The sequence below is a fragment of the Lemur catta genome, chromosome 12, assembly GCF_020740605.2.
Source record: "Lemur catta isolate mLemCat1 chromosome 12, mLemCat1.pri, whole genome shotgun sequence".
In the NCBI taxonomy this organism is placed as follows: domain Eukaryota; kingdom Metazoa; phylum Chordata; class Mammalia; order Primates; family Lemuridae; genus Lemur; species Lemur catta.
The window spans coordinates 65463605-65482922 of record NC_059139.1 but is presented as its reverse complement, the minus strand read 5'-3'; the positions used below and the strand labels follow the sequence as shown (position 1 = coordinate 65482922).

General features: G+C 38.6%; 1 protein-coding gene across 3 annotated transcripts in view; it reads right to left on the bottom strand.

The window, feature by feature from the left end:
• ERAP2 (endoplasmic reticulum aminopeptidase 2) overlaps positions 1 to 18614 on the bottom strand; it is a 36777-nt gene extending 18163 nt beyond the window's left edge. For all 3 annotated transcript variants that reach the window (XR_006738453.1, XM_045565693.1, XM_045565695.1), the window contains exons 1-8: positions 17923 to 18614; positions 14299 to 14437; positions 10729 to 10863; positions 8975 to 9095; positions 5980 to 6134; positions 3007 to 3120; positions 1904 to 2035; positions 1548 to 1679 (exon numbers count right to left, since the gene is read on the bottom strand). Coding sequence is in view for 2 of the 3 variants with exons in the window: in XM_045565693.1 (XP_045421649.1) it covers positions 1548 to 1679; positions 1904 to 2035; positions 3007 to 3120; positions 5980 to 6134; positions 8975 to 9095; positions 10729 to 10863; positions 14299 to 14437; positions 17923 to 18479 (1485 nt within the window). In the remaining variant the exon portion in view is untranslated. The remainder of the gene's footprint in view (positions 1 to 1547; positions 1680 to 1903; positions 2036 to 3006; positions 3121 to 5979; positions 6135 to 8974; positions 9096 to 10728; positions 10864 to 14298; positions 14438 to 17922) is intronic.
• Between the last annotated feature and the right edge of the window lie 704 nt (positions 18615 to 19318).

Below are 19318 nucleotides of genomic sequence, written 5' to 3'. Positions count from 1 at the left end.
AAATTTGAGCTACTGAAAAATAATTTTTTTTTTTTTTTTTTTTGAGACAGAGTGTCACTTTGTTCCCCTGGCTAGAGTGTGTGTCCTGGCGTCAGCCTAGCTCACAGCAACCTCAAACTCCTGGGCTTAAGCAATCCTACTGCCTCAGCCTCCCGAGTAGCTGGGACTACAGGCATGCGCCACCATGCCCGGCTAATTTTTTCTATATATATTTTAGTTGGCCATATAATTTCTTTCTATTTTTAGTAGAGACGGGGTCTCGCTCTTGCTCAGGCTGGTCTCCAACTCCTGACCTCGAGCAATCCACCCGCCTCGGCCTCCCAGAGTGCTAGGATTATAGGCGTGAGCCACTGTGCCCGGCCTGAAAAATAATTTTTGATTGCTAGATTTTGTTTCTTTAACCACAAAATCCCATATAAGTTGGACCATGAGGGTGCTTTATAAGGGCATTAAAATATCAAGTGAGAGAATGCACACGAAAGTGTTTTTAAAATGGTAAAGTGCTACACAAAGATTGAGCAACATTATTACTGCCCCTAGGACACAGTGCTTATGAAAAAGAAGGACCTCTTCTATCTAAATGGCTTAGGGTTCTTCTACCTGTGGGCATGAGTCTTCCTAGTCCAATGGTTTTATAAAAGATTATTTTCTTTGCAGTTGAAAATTTTTAAATATTTTAATAATTATTAGAATCATCTGAGTTGACTGAATGTTTTCTGCTTTGTCTCTCCTATTATCTACATGAGTCCCAAAGACAAAGAGACCATGAGATAGTTCTTTAATTGATCCTTAACTATTTATTAATCAATATTATAGGACCCACAGTATGCTAAGTGCCATAGCATTAAAAAAAAGAATAGATATGATTCTTGTTCTGAAGCAAATTATTATTATTATTATTATTATTGAACCAATAAAAACCAACAAAAGAGTATCATTATGTAGAACAGATTGTAAGTGCACTTGCAGGCATTTAGCAGAGAGGCAAACCAATGAGGGCTGGGCAGTCTGTAAGGAGGAGGTAAAATCCTCGCTGGATCTTGAAAGATAGATAGCATTTGAATTCCTTCAAAGAAGAAAGGGTTTTTCGGTACCAAGGGCACTAAAACAAAGGTACCACAATGTCGGGATTCAACAAGATTTCTTTTTATGAGAGAGAAGATAAGTTTTAGTCCACGAAGAATATATATTGGGGAATAAGATTTAGTAGGTAGAGTTCGACCTTAAAATTTGGCAGACAAAATTAGGTGTTATGTGGTAGGAGTTGCAAAGTTATTAAAGATTTTGGAACAAGGGAAAATAAAAGTGTAGGATTAGCCATAGAAGGGGAACCAAAGAAAGGAAGGTGGCCATCCCACTGTGACATCCTAGTCTAGTTAGTATAATGTCACAAGAAAAAGAGAGGTACTGCCTTCTATAGACCCTGACAACCTGGCATGTGGAATATTATTGACTGACAATATAACTATTAATAAGCTTTCATAATTATAAGCATTCATAATTTTTAGACTTAACAACAATCTACTGTCACCCAACATATGACTTACGTTTGATAGACTGTCCCACAGATCATCGTTCTTCGCATTTCTGTAGCTGAAATTCTTTAAGTACTGAATTATTCCCTTCTGGAATTTCTCCTCACTCAAAAAATCCTTGAGCATATTCAAAATACAAGCTCCCTAAAAAAAAAAAAAAAAAAAGGAACTAAAACAAGACAAACAGATAAAGAAAAAGATAGTTTTTAAAGGAAACTTAAATTTTATGGAACATGTGTGATGTCTGAAAATGACAAATAAAAAGTGAAACAGGTAGCAGTAATTTGGCACCAATGACTTAAATTGCTGATTTTGCAGTCATATTTCTTCTGAAAGCAGAACTTCCACCTGCACACAACATTTACTACCTTGTTATAGGAAACTTCATCAAACATTTCCTGTATTTGAGTAGGAGTTTCTGCTGGTTTGGAGATAGGGCGAGATGAATTCAGTGAATCTTTTGCTATTACTTCAAAACACACATCCAAAAAAGAGTCATCCTAAACAGGGGAGAAAAATTTTTACTTTTAGTTTCTATTTGACACTCTAAAAGGAGGAGAAAACATGCTAGGTTTAGTAAGATGTTCTTAGAGGTAAGAATTCATCTGTATTTCTTGCAAGATGTTTCTTTGTCTTTATATAGTCCCCTTTCACCGATGCTGTATTTTAAAAAGGTAAAAATCCCACATTTTTTCAGATATAGCCTAAATGTTTACATGTATCAAGCCTTGAGTACAGAAATAAAAAATACTGGTTTCCAGTTAGAATACTTGCTGTGTGCTATGACCCATCATCTGCAATCTTTTCGACACCTCAACAAAGGAGATGCAGTATATGAATTTTACAAATGAGAATATACAAAGCTTTGGTATTAAACCACAGATTCAGCACATACATAATAATAAGACTCTGACTTTGAATCCATGTTTGTACTGGATTAAATGTATCCCCCAAAGATCTAATTAACCATTACTAACCACCACAACATACAGATTTGGGAAGTGTTCAGACTACCATACCCATTAAAAAAAGACATGCTTGAGGAAATCCCTTCACACAGTTTGGGGAAGCCAACAGGCGCTTTGGAAATTCCAGAGGAGTGTGCTCCCAATCATGTTCAATTCAGGTTACATGCCAACAACTCTGCACTGTACCTAGTAGCCATGGGCATTGCTGTGTGAATGTATACGGACAGCGATATTCTTTCCTCTCACCCCACATTCACAGCTGTATATTTGTGCTAGTTTGCCCTCTCTGTCCACAAACTTCTGGATGAGAGATTTATGTTGATTGTTTTCTGAAACCTTCAATGTCTCATCCAGTTCTGTGATCTGTTTTGTATATCAAACAAAACAGCATATGTTCAAAAAACACATTATGTAGTTTTCCCTTTAACATTCATTCAAAATTTTAGTAGTAAATTGATGATTCTTTAGGACATATGGTATGACATACAGAATTGTGAACTTACAAACTGCAGCTCTGGATAGGTAGCGTTAACAGAGATAAGTTCCATGTAATTTGCAAACCCCTCATTAAGCCAAATATCATTCCACCATTCCATTGTAACCAGGTTGCCAAACCACTAGGAGGTAAAAACTCAATGTTATTAGAAGTTAAACAAATATAAAACATTATTATTATAACTGTAGTAAAAAAAATATAATGGTTGCTGGCTCTATTTTTTTGATTAGTTACAGTCTCTCCTCCATCTTTGCTACCGTTTTCGCTGTGCACAATTTCCTTCTACTGATTTATTTGCCTTCTAATTCTCACTACCACATATGTTCTTATTTCCCTTTTCTTTTTTGTGTCCTTAATGCCTCTAACTCTCCAATTCTCATTCTATCCACCCCACATTTCCTAGCTATTAGATTTAATATTAAGAAAACAAAGCATTTTATAGCGGTAGTTTTTCTTTCTTGCACAATAAGAATAATCTTATTTTGTCCTTGATATATAATGATGGTCTTATAAAAAATATATGTCAAGATATCCTTGGTTAAGTCACCTTTTTATATTGCTTAATAAGTACTTAGGAGAACCATAAGAATTCACTTAGGGATCTCAGATTATTACATAATATTTACCGATGAGCAAATTTAATTGTTAACCTCTGCCCCTGATTTACTTCCAGGGATTCATCTGGCTACTAGAAAGAATAAAGGTCTCAGATTTAAAATATATATAAATAAAATTTAAAAGATGCATAAGGATAATCTAAACATTTACCCTTTACCTATGTTTGATCCATATCACACATTTTAAATATTACTATTCATTCATATATTTTATTTATTTATTTAGCCTGATGTGCCCAGTACTGTGCATCTAGTATAGGTATTTTAAGGTTGCACTCTCCAGAAGGACCAGAAACTTAAACAATAAGATAATAAATTTCAGAAGATCCTTATTATAGTTATAGAATAGAAAACTCTAGATCTATAGCTTCTAGAAAAAGTTTAAGCTCTATTCCTTTTCTGACAATCCTCAGATTATTTTGCAAGTGGGCACTGATCCTCCTAAGGGCATCCCTGGGAAGGAAGAGGAGGTGTTGCCTCAGTTTGAGAATTGGTGAATATGAGATGTACAGGTTGAACTCATTCTGGTCTTATTACCAGTTAGTAAGAATAGTTCATTCATTTGTTCAATAAATATCTATTGAGCACCTATTATGTTTCTGACACCATGCCATATGTTAGAAATACAAAGTTCTGTATGTAATAATATAGCCACTGTCTCCATACAAATGATGGAGGCCAACTAATAGAAAAATATTACACATTCGATAAACTATTATAGGGGTTAAGGTCAATTCTCTGCCAGGGGCAGAGGGAATTCTAGAGAGAAATAATCAATTTTTCTGGGAGAGTATGTAGGACAGTTAGGAAGTGATTCATTTCCTGAATGTTGCAAGTGGTTTCCAGGTACACTGAGATATTAGGTAGCAGGAGCAAAGTCATAGAGGGGTGGTACAACCTGGCATGCTCAGATTAGGGCAGGTAGTTTCAGATGGCTAACGGTTAAGTGTAGGTAAGAGAAGAGGCTGGAGAGGTGAAGAGTGACTGGGCCATGGGGGCCTAGTATGCTACACTAAGGACCCTTTACTCATGCAGTGGGCACTGGGGAATCCTTGCCAGGTTATGTGCAGAGGAGAGACATGGTCAAATGGACATCAATGGGGAGACAAAATTGTCAAGGCAAAAGTTCCAATGCTGTTTGTTGCTTCAGCCCCAGACTCTGCGTCTCCATGAAAGAGAAGCTATTAGATGAAGGCCCAGAGGGAGCATGGAGCCTCAGAGGTAGAGCTCTCAGACCATTTCCCTGCAAACATTGCCTAGAAAGATTAGAAATCCCCAGACTCAGTTAAGTGCTTTAGAGCTCCTGGTGACTAATGATCAAAACACCTAAAATGGGCCAGTGGGGAGATTCTGAACCAGAGGAAGCAGCCCTTATATTCTCAAAGTACAGCGCTGAGCATGGCTCCCTATGTAACTGGTACTTAGTTCACTGCTTTAAAAAAACAACAACTTATATAATGGTGATGATAAAGGATGACATTAAAATTTTTTAAATAAGAGATTCTACCAGCTTCTAAAATGATATTTGCCCACATGGTGAAAGAGAATTTTTGGTGCCTCTAATAATTCACTGCATTACTCAGAATTTTCAGAAATGAAATAGAGTGGAAATAGACTCTGATATCTATAGACCCAGTTTTACAGTTCCATATTTGTATGTAATACAGGGTTGATAGATAGATGATCCTTAGATATCTTATTCTGCAAGAAATGGTGGTAGTAGTAGTAGTGGCCACTGTTGTCGTCATTAATAACTAACACTTATCAAGTGCTTACTATACAGCAGGCACAGATCCTTTCCTTATCTGTAATCCTCACAACAGTTTTATGATGTAGCAACTATTATTACCTTCATTTTATAGATGGCAACACTTAACTTCAGAGAGTTAGGTAATGTGCCCAGGGTCAGCAGCCCATGTACACTTGACTGGAAACATTTATTATGGCCATATAATCACAGGCTCCAAAGGAAGGGAGATTGATTTTGACTGAGATTGGAATGCTGGGGTACAAGGAGAACTATTTTTAGTAGAAATCTTTATTTGTAGGGTTTCCATTTCTGTGCTCTATGTGTGTGCATAGTTACCATCCTTTTTTCCCCAAAGGACATTTGAAGGCTTTGCTTTGAAGAGTTTTGGAGGATAAATTTAGCGGCTACTCTTCTTGTGATAAAATTTCTATATGAGTCCCATAGTCTAGAGACTGAGTGCTCTGCTACTCCACATACTGTGTTGGGTTTGATATCCCTAAGCTCCCCTCTAAAAGTACAATGTTATTATCTTATGTTGTCTCAGGAAGATTGGTGGTGTTCTGCATAATGCTCTTTTGGATTAATTTTGAGAAAATGTCATGAGTGCGAATACCTGATGTGCTAGTTCATGGGCTATGACTTTGGTGACCCACAGTTTGTCAGAAGCAGAAGAAGTCTTGGGATCAAAGAGCAGTGATGTTTCTCTATACGTAATAAGGCCCCAATTTTCCATGGCTCCAGACCCAAAGTCAGGAATAGCAATTAGGTCTAAGAAAGAAGGACAAACATACTTAATCATTATGGCTTCCACATCAGAAGTAGGATTGCTCCCTACTCAAATATGTTATTTCAATACACATAAGCAGACTTTCTGAAAACATCAAGAATATCTTAACATTGACATGGTATATTGTAGTTGCAGTGTAAATATTCAGTACCCATTATTAAGTGGAATAAACTCTACCACTATAGTTTTATAGCTGAAGCAACATATTGACATTTAACTATTTTTCCCTGAAAGTGCTGAACTCTGAAAGTATTTTGGGTGCATTACTGCCAAGAAAATAATTTATTTAAAAATACTCATATTGTATTTTATATCAATAATGCTGAAAAACTTTAAAAATAAAATGATTCAAATAATTAATATGTTTGAGATTCATCAAAACATATAATGAACTCATTTCTAGAAAAAAGAGAAAGATACAGGATTTTGATTTCAGGAGAACACCTTTTGGGAGCAATCTCTATGGTCAATATTTCAATTGATATTTCAAGCATATACAGGCTCTATTATGAGCAAGTGTCCTTCTAAGGTATTAGAGGAAAAAAGCTCTGGGCATTGATTATTTCTGACCTCAGTTTCCTTTTCAACATTGATATTTCCTCTACCTCCTAGAACGTCTTGAGAGGGGGAAGTGCAATATAATCATCTGTGAACAACTCAGGTAAAATGTACATTAATTTATATTATATATGTGTGAGTGTATATATATATATATATATATATATATATATATACACACATATACAAGTATATGTGTGTGTTTCCTTTGCCATTCTTTGCCAATGACTTTATGTAGGTTAGAAAATTCCTAGCTAGGCCATTTTGGAAGTTCTGTTTAGCTAAAAAGGAAGATAATTTTTTTTTAAAGTTCAAAATGAACCAAGTCACTTGGCTTGTAATTACATTATCTGGAGTTAATACTGGTTAATTCTAGTGGATAAAAACAAGTATTTATAACACACTCAAAAACTAAATTAGCACTAACAAAGATAGTATTCATTAACACTTCAAATGTGGGAATGACTCCTTTTCTAAATTGCATTGATGATTTTATAGCAGTTGCATTATTTCCCATAGGTGTTAGAGGTTCTTATATTTGCTCTATTTTTTCTTAAGCTGCATGCTTCTTCTCAGTTTTAAAAGGTGTTATGTATGATCCTCAAGGTTGCATTTTTCAGGAACAACATAAGATTGTTGATGGCTGTTACTGATTTGTCCCTGACTTTTGACCTAGAGGATAGCAGTGGATGATGAGGAAACTGAATTTAGTATATCTGTACTAAAGGGCATGTAGAACTGGCCCTCTAACAATATAGTGAGACTCAGGAACTACAGAAATAAACCCCTGGATATGTCTTTTGATGGTCCTTTTTAACTTCTCTAAGGAAAACTCATGGGAGTTGGGAGGAGAGAGAAGGAACACGATGAGGTGTATATCCTAGCATCTCAAAGGAAAAAACTGTTTTGTCACCATCAGAAACTCTAAGAGCAAATCTATGTAAACTATGCAATTTAAGTCATGGTTTTTATATGCTCTGCAGCATTCTAAAAATCATATCTGTTATTTTTTTAAGACACAAAATCAAAACTAAGATAGATTGTATCATCCCGTGTAAAGATCTATTATCACATCCAAATGATCTATTTCTTCCAAATCTTTTTTTTTAATTTCAGTATATTATGGGGGTACAAACACTTTGGTTACATAAATTGCCTTTTCATCGCTCAAGTCAGAGCTACAAGGGTGCCCATCCCCTAGACAGCATGCACCGCACCTGTTAGGTGTGAGTTTACTCATCTCCTTCTCCCCGCTTCTCACCTGCCCGACACTTGGTGAATGTTACTTCCATATGTGTACAAATTAGTACCAGTTTGATTGTGAGTACATGTGGTGCTTTTTCTAATCTGTGCCACAGTCTTATCTTCCAATCTCAATGGCCAATATATATGAGAGATGGAGGGACAGTTTTCAATTCTCTGTTTACATAAACTTTTGGCAACTTTTATAAAAGATTGTTGGTCTTGTACAAATACGGTGTAGAGATTTCTCCAGAAAATTCATCTAATTTTAATATGCACTGCACATGTATATATTTATTTATTTCAGCATATTACAGGGGTACAAATGGTTAGGTTACATATATTGCCTTTGCCCCATCCAAGTCAGAGTTTCAAGTGTGTCCATCCCCCATACAGTAAGCACCACACCCATTAGGTATGAATATACTCATCCCCACATATATATTTACATATGTATATTTATGGAGAACCCATTCTCTGAACAGTGCTGCTGGGGCACAGAAGGGAAGCATGATGGGAAGTGTGTTTCACACCCATAGAAGGAGAGCATGATGGGTGGGAGCCTTGCTACATGCCACAGGGGCCACGGCATCACTGGGGTGAACAAATATTTAAAGAACATCCCTGTGATGAGCTCTTGGGCATGTGGCCCCCTGATTTCAGGGACAGATACAGAGCAGCCATTGTTTTCCTCCTCTCGTTCTCCCAATCTATCTCTAGGGCCCACTACCTGGCTTCTGTCCCAGCATCCCAGTGTGTTTCCTTTCTCATCAGCCTTGGGAAGAGTGAAATGCACATTTTTTAACATTAAACCTGATAGAAGAATAGAGAAATGATCAACACTACTCAAGCTTCTCATAAATTTTTTCTATACTCAAGGACTATCTCTGAGGAATGGATTATTCCTTCCTGGGCTAACTGAATATCTTCAATGCTCATTTAAATGAACTATAAAAAGGTAAGAAATCAAAGCAAGTTCTATGAGCAAAAATAAAGACAAGGATGTGGAATTTGAACGTACCCAGTTTGGAGAGTGGATAGTTGATGTCAAAGTACTTTTCATAAAAATCAAGTAGCTTCAGTGTTGCCTGCAAAGCATAATGTGTTTGGCTCCATTTGTCTGGGGATGCATAGATGGACACCTGGGAAATGTGGATCAGAAGAAATGGCCTTTGAATGACAGCTCCTTGACATAAGTCCATCCTTGATAACCCTCACACATAGAAAGGCAGATTGCATTTTTAAAGAAAGTATTGAGATACCATTAAGCATGTTGTCAATAAGGGATAAGAGGCTCCATGAAGTATTAAAGCAAAAGTCAGTCTTGACAATTACAAACAACTCTGCATCTTCTGTTACAATCCACTCTCTAGATGCTCATCTGTAACTTTCAAGCTATATTAACCCATCATATCATGAGGACTCACTTGAGTTCATCTTTATGGTATACTCTGTAGACCTGTGTGGGAAAGCCCTGAAAAATTTATTGGATCCACCCTCTATTGCTTTAAACTACAAAAGGCTCAAATATGTTCAATGACTCCCCCAAAGTAACTAGCTATTAAGGAGAAAAAACAGGATTAGATTCCAATTTTCTTGGCTTCCAAGCATAGGACTACTTTCAATTTCATGACCCATTTTCATGCTCTGAATTAACTGAAGTTTCTCAGAACTTTCATGCAGAGAATATGTAAATGGCCACCATTTGTTTTTGACAGTTTAGCAGACACTGTGTTAAGTGCTTACATATAAGATCTAATTTAATACTTAGACTCACCCTATGAAGAAGATGCTATTATCTTCATTTTATAGATGAAGCAACAAAAACACAAGGAGATTAAGTAATTTGTTCCAAATCTCCCAGGTAGAAAGCTGCAGAGCTGGGATGTGAATCCAAGGAGGCTGATAGGAACCTGTCCTCTGAAGTAAAGTGCATCCACCTCCCACACATCTATCTATGTCTGTGCACACATATATGTAAGTGCACAGATGCTGTGATATGTATGTAGACACACAACTCATAATAACTATCTACATATCTATAATATCTATGTAAATTGTAATAGCCATTTTACACCCATTTTTCATAAGTATGATTTTATGGTTCTTTGAAGATGTTTTTATGTCTATAGTTTGGTTCCTCACGGTAGGAGTTCTTTTTTATTTCTTTAATGTCTCCATTGATGTTTGCAAAAATTTAACTACAAGATAAGCATTGGGTATTGTTCTAAGTTTTTGCAAACCATGAAGACTCTAAAAATCTTAAAGACCTTGTTTCACTGAGAAAAAAAGTTATAGAAAACAGTTGGAAACAACATGAATGTCCTAAAATAAAATGCTGATTAAAAAATCCTTGGAAAATATATGCAATTATTAAAATTATAGAAAATATTTAATGGCATTCAACTTTTAAGGCATATTATAATAAAAATTGGATAAAAAACAGTCAATATGCTATTTTGGAAAAATTGTATACATATATTTTAAAAATATATATACATGTATATATAGTATACACAGTTACTATACACCCACATATACTGACATACATATAAAAATATTTGGAAGGCTTACACTAATATTATCAGTAGTTATATCTTGAGATTATGGATAATTTTAAATTAAATTAAATTAAATTTTTTACATATCTCTGTTTTGAAAAATGAGCATAATACTTTGATAATAAGGAAGAAAGCTTAAGAAACTAAAGAAAAGCTCATTGCTCTCGGGAGGACACTGTTCTATACTGTGTAGGAAATTAGAACTCAGTCTCACCTTGACCCCTGATGAGGCTGTGCCACTCACAGACTTGAAATCACAAACTATGTAGGCTACAAGGTATGTACTCATTTTGACAGTAGTTTCAAAGTGATCTTCCAAGAGGCCTCCTTCAAGTTCAATTGTCTTAACCTACAACAAGAGAAAGGAATGAGTATTTGAAAACTGGAGTATTTCACAAGCATGCCTGTGGCTTACGGCAAGTGGGTTAGAGGCAAGTCTGCCATTCTGAAGGACACTTGATGACTTTCTGGGAGATCAATGGCCTCTCACAACATTCTGTGGTCTCTCTGAGCTCTTTCTTTTATCCCTGCACTCTCTTAAAGGCACAATATGCTGCTTTTGAGATCCTTGAAGCGCAAAAATGCCAAGTCTTATTTTTTTTCTTGAGAGCAAAAAAAATCTTAGATGCTTCTATTGTCCTTAAATGCAATAATCCCCAACACTGGCATAAATTCAAGTTCTGGGCTTCTGAGTAAAAATACCAGAGAATGGCCTCTTTCCCTTTGTCATATGGTAAATAAACCTCTGTGGCAGAAGGCAACAGGAAGGAAAATGGCTTTACATTATTTTTTAATTCTCTTATTATATTGGTATGAGGTAGGTGTTATTTCACAGGTGAGGAAACAGAGGCTCAGAAATATTAACTGAATTGCCAGAGATCACACGGCTAGTTACACTGCAGGACTGAGATGTGGATGTGACTGACCATGTGACTTCAAAGACATTGCTCATCCTTTCACTTGCTTTGTGACAACTTGAGTCATAGTCTTATTTTATCTTTGCTTCATTGATTCAGCAATGAAAGCAGTCAGGCCAAGAAGGTCATTAGTAATTTAAGCTTCTGCCCATCTCCTGAGGAAGCAGAAAGTTTTTAGCCTACAGTCTGGTCAGCTGCATCCATCAACCTCACTGGGTCATTACTGAATTCTATCCTCATTTGGTCTGGGTAGTTTGTCTCAGAGACGGTCTCCACCATGGTACAACACCCCTAAATACCCAATAATCCGAAAACACCACTTTCTTCAAACTGGTCACCATCCTTAGACTATCTCTCCCCCACCCCCACCCTTCCCCCCTTTCAGGGAGTCAGGCTTGTGACAATGCTGACCAAGGCTTATTAAGCATATTTGATGTGTTGGATAAGATGACAGTTTGCTTTGGCAAGAGAAAATAGCTTGATGTATTACCATAAACTACCTAGCTTACTTTAATGGCAAATGTTTGTGCTATTAAATTCTACAGAATTTAATTCTACTGAATTCTATTTAAAATCCATTTCTACATTTCAACAAAGGTGAAGACATTTTTTGTTGGAATCTTTTTTGCTAGAATCTGATTCAACCAGAGTTCTCTGGATACCCACCCCCAGCAGAGGAGAAGCTGTTTTGTGGTGGGGGTCCGGGGTCAGAGTATGACTGTGGTCTTTTGGCCAAACTCAGCAGCGAAACCATTTAATCAAGTGTGTGGAGGGGTGAGGGGAAGAGGCTGTAGGACTACAGGGAAATGAGAGCCTGGGCCACTGGAAAGTGGGTGGCAGAGATGGTTAGGAGAGAGATGGTTATTTGCTCTGATTCCCCCCTGCCGGCCCTGCCAAACAGAGGCTGAGTTTTGTTGAAGAAGCAGGAGTGACCCATGTATATTAACATTGCCTTAAATGGAAGTATGTGGGATATTTAGTGTAAGTTCTTCCAGGATGGTGATGTAAGTTCTAAGCATAAAACACTCATTGCTGGACAAGGATTTAGCTGTTTTCTCAATGCCAGCGGAACTTTACTTGCACAGCAAGTATCACCAGCAGGTATGTGTTCCCTTACAAGATGAAGTTGACAAAGAAATGTACAAAAGGCATGCTGCCTCTGCTGGTGCTTGGGTGGCACACCCCACTTCCCGTAAATCCTGTATTGTCAACTAAGAAAATTGTGAACTTAGTATATGTTGCTTCTTCCCACTAGGCCATAACCCATCTTAGGTGGTGCAATTATTATTCTGACAGTGTGATTGTATCATTACTTCAGTTCTCCTTTTTTGGATAACCATGAAAGTCTGGATTAGTCATGTACATAAGAAGCAGAAAGTTAAACCAATATTCGCTGAAAACAGCATGATCCAGAGAGCTGCTCTGGTCAACTGAGGCAATACAGAGATTCAAAGCCTGGAGAAAATATTTTCAAAGTGTTTGCTTATTTTTCTTAAACATGAGAAGTTACTGGAGGTTTCCAAAGATATAAAGTTCTAATATGATAATGATAATGGCAATTTATGTTTGCATCATATTTTAATTAAAAGGACTTACTGTTTTTTACTTTACCCTCCATGATTATTCAGATGAAAAATTATATTAATAAAATGCTTCCAGGAAAGGGACTGAAATGATAAACTGCCCCAAAATAAATGCTTTTGGAAAGAAGATTTGGAGATGAGGTAGCAGATCATTGTTACTTGAAAATGAGAGGGCTAATTAAGTTGCTAGCTGTTCGATCATGGAAAAACTGTGAGCTATAGGTCTTGCAGAGGGTTGCCACTTTTTCCCTTCATCTGCTCTGTCAGAATTTCAGAGCAAATGTCTTTTCCAGCATTAAACAGAAAAACAGAAATCTGGGGTAATGCAAGGTCTGGATTATCGCTGCATCTCTCCTGCATGTGTAGAGGCCAATCCCTGTGTAGGGCAGAGAGGAAAAGGGGAGGAGGGCCACTTGCTGGCTGCTGATGACAGGGCTGCTTCCTGCGGCATTTGCCTTTTCTGAAGCACCATCAGGACAGCCTCTATTTTCGTCCTACTTTTCAAGCAGCGAAGGGGAAATATTTTACATTTCATTCAACAGCACAAATGGCAAGCACATCATTAGTGAGGAAATATCAAATGAGGGTCTGCTGGGTCTTTCAGAGTTCTGCATCGTGTGTACTAACACAAGCCAGATAAGGGTATCCAAAGGTCTCTTCCAATTAAAAAGTTGTATAACCACAATCAATAATTTTTCTAAATAATTTTGGGAATTACTTGTGGGAATTAAATTTAAAAAGGGGGGAATTTCTAAGTTCCATCACAGACTATTACATAAGAATTTTGTAGAGTGGGGCCTGGCAAGGTCCTCTAGGTCATTGCACTGCAAATGTCCCTGGACCGGCAGCAGTGGCATTACCCAGGAGCTTGTTAGAAAAACAGAATTTCAAGCTTCACCCCAAGACCTACTGAATCAGAATCTGAATTTTAACAAGATACTCAGGTGATTCATCTGAACACTAAAGTTTGAGAAATGCTGCTATAGTTCATTCTGAATTTCATCTCTGGCCAAGGAATACTGATTTAAAAGAACACTGTTTCTATATGAACCCAAATAAAATATAAATCACCTTGCTTGGGAGACAAAAAATAGAAGCTCCTTATGTAACAATGCTCCACACAGAAAGATGTTAATGTCTAGAAGGATTCGGATAATTATATAATATGTAGGTGAATAAAAACAAATCAATGGCTTAAATCCTGAAAACAAAGGAAATATTAAAAAAAAAAGAGTGAGGCTCAATTTGAGAACAATTTTTCGAAGTTTCTGAAAATGGAAATACCTTTGGCATGTTGGATAGGGCGATGTGTCTGCTCTCTCTTCTGATCTTGATTGAAAAGTTGGCTTTGAACAATGGTTCATCAAAGCAAGGGAAGGCCATGCGTGCCTCAGTCGGCTCAAAATCTGTTACAGCAATTACTCTGTGAAAAGACCCACCCCCAACCAGAACACACAAGTAAAACCAAGAAGAGAAATGAATATGTACTTTTAGCAAACAGAGTATCAAACCTAGAGGTGATATATTTGATTTTTCAAACTACGATCTTCTTGTATCTCAACTCCCTCTTTGAAGAAAACGAGGGTAAAATCTCATGAGCAATGCCCTGTGCTGGGAACTCTAATTACATGATTTCCTTCATACCTTGTCACACAAGGGTATTGAGGCTCAGAGAACTTGAGTGACTTTACCAGGATCCCTGGTTGGTAAATGGCTGAAACAGGACTTCTGCCGTCAACTTGACTTCAACATTGACTAGGGAATTAATGGTCAGTATTGTCTCCAACCCAAGGGGGCCTCCATCAGACGTGTGAATAACTGTGTATATGAGTGATGTCCTAGGTTGTGTTCCCTGGAAGCAGACCCCGATTTATAAAGAACATGCTGCCAAGAGAAACAGGCAAGGGAATGAGGACAGCAGGGCAGTCGAGACAGACAAGGGTACAGTATCAGGCAGAGTCCCAGCTTCAACCCCATCCCTGGGAGCCTCTGGGATGGAAACTACACCTTCCAGTGTCCCCCACTGGAGGCAAAGAGCTGGGCTTTCATATTCCTGCACCATCACTGGCTGCGGGTCTCCATGTGGCACCAGGCCCCCAGACACATCTAGTTCTCTCTGCTTGCCAGTCTTCAGACTATGACAGATAGGTAGGTACTTTGACAAATCTCTCTCCTCCAATACCTTGAAAATGCCTGAAATTGTATAATTACGTATTTATTCTTTTGACTTCAAGTTTCAAATAAGAAGTGACTCTGGGGAACAGAATTTGATTGGAGAAGGAAGGGAGAATAGAGCAGCTCAAATGAGACCATGATGGGACCAGGAGTCAAAAAAAAAGGAGCTCTTAGGACATTTTACCTCAGCTCACTTTATTTCTGTGATGCAGGTTGGGAAAATGAAGCTAGGGATTTAAATGATTCCCTTGGGGCCTTGGGGTCTTATTCAGATTTGGTAGAGGGCACTGCTAATGTAAAGGAATTCTGAGTGCCTCGAATCATTTTCACTATTGTGAAATTTTGGTTGTCATAAGTCTACATCGAAAAAGCAAAAAGTTGAACCATTTCTTTGCTACTTACATGATATTAATTTTAACTCTGCATGCAAAGTAGTGACTTCCTGCTTCTCAAAAAAACTATTGTCAACTGAATTATTTGTGTATTTTAGGTGAAGGGGTGAGAGCCAGCGAGGGAGAGAAAGATCCATAAGATTCAATTGACATAATGCAGCACATTATCCTACAAGTCAGACCTACTAGGTGACTGAGTATGAACAGAACTGACAAACCATTAGAAGAGTCAGAAATAACCTGCAATTCATCACAGGAGGCATGCTGTAAAGTCCTCCAGCTCTTACTCCAAATTATCTCCCCCTCTAATCTCCCCCAGCTCCCCAAATAGTATCCCTAAAATATATGTCCCTTGGATGGGGCATTTGCACTTGAAAAAATGAGAAAAGCCATCACCGTTCACATGGTGCCTTAGTGAGAAGCAGTGGATGGATTTCCTACCCAGTACTGCTCGGAGCCTGAGACAGGCCCCTGAGAATGGAGGCTGCAACGAGGGGAAGCGTCTCCAAGGGGAGCGGGAAAGAGATGAGCCTGGGGGAGAGCTGTCCTAAGTGGACCATTTGGGGCTGGAGGTGGGCACTTGAGGCCCCAGCGGGCAGTGAGCGCCGAGGTGGGGAAGGGAAGAGCAGGTACGTAGTAGACATTGCTAGTCGCCTACCCAATGTCCCTTCCCCTTCATCAGTTCCAGTGGAACCGCGATTTGCTCAGGAAGGCAATGAGTCCAGATAAAGAGTTACTTCTTCAGGCTCCCTTGCGACTTGGCGGGGCCTATGACTTGTTCTGGCCTAACTGAAGTCGGTGGGAGGGAACACTTTGTAAAGAGCATCAGACTCATTTGCAATGTTTCTTTTTGCCTTTTTCTCTCCCCCATGTCCTCTTTCTTCCTGCCCGGAGTGTAGACTTGATGCTTAGAGGTGCAGCAGTCATCTTGTGATTATTAGGAGAAAGCCATAGATGCCTGAGCAGAAAGACAGAGGAGCCTGGGGCCTGGATGACATTCAAGAGCAGCAAACCTGAGCTCCCTGCTTCTGCACTTCTTGTTGCATGAGAAACATATGCCTCTGCATGGCTAGGCCACTGTATTTGGGTTTCTCTAGCTGGCAACTGAATACAACTGATAAAAGGTGGGAAAGCACTAAGCCAGATCCTCTTACCTCCCTGATAGACCCTGGCCCGGAACAACCAAACCATCCACTCTATGAAGCAGCCTTGCTTCTTCTCTTCCTCTCACCTCACATAACCAGCATGTCTGCAGTCTCCCTTGTTTTACCTTAGGAGATAACTGCCAAGTTCTACTGCTTTGCTCCTAAGCACTGCCGCTGGCCTGGCCCGAGTCACCATCACTTGTCACCTGAACTACTGCAATGACCACCCCCCACCGGGATTACTCTGCCTCTACTTTCTCCTCTCTATGACATGTCCTCAACATAGACTTGATCTTTACAAAGCATAAATCAGATCAGAACCTGCCAGTGACTTTCTGTTGCACCCGAATAAAAGTGTGAAGTCCTTACAAGAGGTTCCAAGGCTCTACACAATCAACCCCTTGTACACTCTCCTCAGTACACATTAACCTTCTTTTCTCATTCAGTCCTAGTTTAGAGCCTTTACACTTGCTGCAAGATGTTCTCACGATTCTCTCTTTTAAAAAAAAATAAACCAGGTCTCAGTTTAAATACTTGCTTAGCAAGACCATGTGGCTCACTCATCTAAATCAGTCTCAGTCCCCAGCTACACTTTCTATCACAGCATCTTGTTTTATTCCCTACACAGCACTTATCACTTACCTCACCCATGTCCTTTATTTTCCCATCCTGGTTGTCTCTTCCATCATATCCCACCACATAGCCTGTGCTCAACAAATGTGAGCTGACCAAATAGACCATATTTCTCAATTCTCCAAACTTGTTCCTTGTTCTTGCCTCTTGGACTTGAGTCATGCCACTCTCTGGGCAATGTACACCTTACTTCCTCTCTCCCAACCCCAATCTCACATTTCCTTCTGGCCCCAGACCAAGACTCACCTCCCTTGAGAAGCCTTCCCTATTTCAGCCGTCTCTGCACTGACCATCCCTTCCCCTAGCACATAGACGTGTCTGTCTTACCACAGTCATATGCCGGCCCCTCCTCCTAGTTGTTTTCCCTACAGCTGTTTATGCCTCTGAATCCTGTCTTCCCATCTCTGCTGTGATTTCCTTAAAATAGCAGAGCTTTCCCTTCTTTCGACTTCCCCACCATTTATTGGATTTCTTTTGAATGGTTGCTGAAGCACCTGGCAAAGAGCTGTAACTCATAAGGAAAGCACCACAGGAGACTGTACGTGACCTGAGCAAGGTCTTACCTTTGTTCACCACCAAGAGTTCTGTATGTGCTTTTGTAAAACCCTTCAAAGCCATCCGCTAACTTGGCCTGGAAGTCAATATCCACGTAGTATTTCCAGCCAGGCATGAGTCTCTCTGGAACCAGCAGTGCAATTTGTTGATGAGTAGGATAACTCAAAACATGCAGCTTTTTCCCTGGTTTCATGTATCTCGAATCTTCCTCTGACTGAAGGGTGGCACTCGTGATCTCAAGATCTTTGCTGTGCAAGATGATAAATTGGGTGGCGTCTCTGGCCAAGACCTCAATCTTCTCAGATGCAACAAAGTCCAGAGAGGTGAGATTGGGGTGGATTAAAAGGTCATAGTGGAGGGGAGTGACCGTGTTGGGGAGCCTTAGCTCTGGCCAAGGAAATGGTTCCCCATTGGTGGCTACTGGGAAAGCTCCAGGATGCTTATTGGACTGATAACTAGATGACACTGAGAATTGAGAACAAATGCATATTTTGGGCAAGATGACTGCTAAGCAGTAAAATCCTATGTAAATATTAAATATTGGTTTTCCGTGTGAATTAACCATTGCAGAAGAATGGAACACTGATTCTGCTCTCTAGAAGACAAGTTGATATCCAGGCTACGCCTATAGTTCTCCGTAGCACAGCATCAGCTCCAGATATGACACACAGGATCTGAGCAATGTTTCAATAAATGGATTTAATCTAGAAGGAAAAAAAAAACATTTATAGCATGAAGAAAAAGATTTTAATTCACAAAGAAAACCTATCATCTGGTTATTACAAATAAAAGTTATGTAGAGCTCAAATAAAAGGACCCTACTTTAAAATTGCATTTAACGAATTTCCTCTGCATTCCTATGCAATGAGCAGAAGGCAAGTGTGTAAATTCATTGCATCTTGAATGTTTTTAACATTTGGTTACATCATTTTAAGAACATGCCTGAATGCCTGAAAGTAAACTGTGCAATATGTCTCTATTTTGTCTTAATCAGTCCCCAAAGAATATCCTATGTTCTTTGGATACCAGATATTATTATTGTTGCTGATGACATTGAACTTCACCTCTTTCAATAAATAACATCATCTGAATGACCTTATTCTATGGCTACTGGTATAAAGAGTGCTGGTCTAGGTGGTAATTATCCTCCATTTATTTCCAATATATAAAAAGCTGGGGCAGAGGGGAGGTGGATGATGAGAAACTATGTAATGAGTACAATGTACTGTAGTTGGGTGATGGATACCCTAAAAGCTCTAACTTCACCACAATGCAATATATACATGGAACAAAATTACATTTGTATTTCATAAGTTGATACAAACAAATAACAATAATAATAATAATGAACAAAACCCAAATGCTTTGATTTATTTTTAGCCCCACTGAAAGCAGAACTTTTTC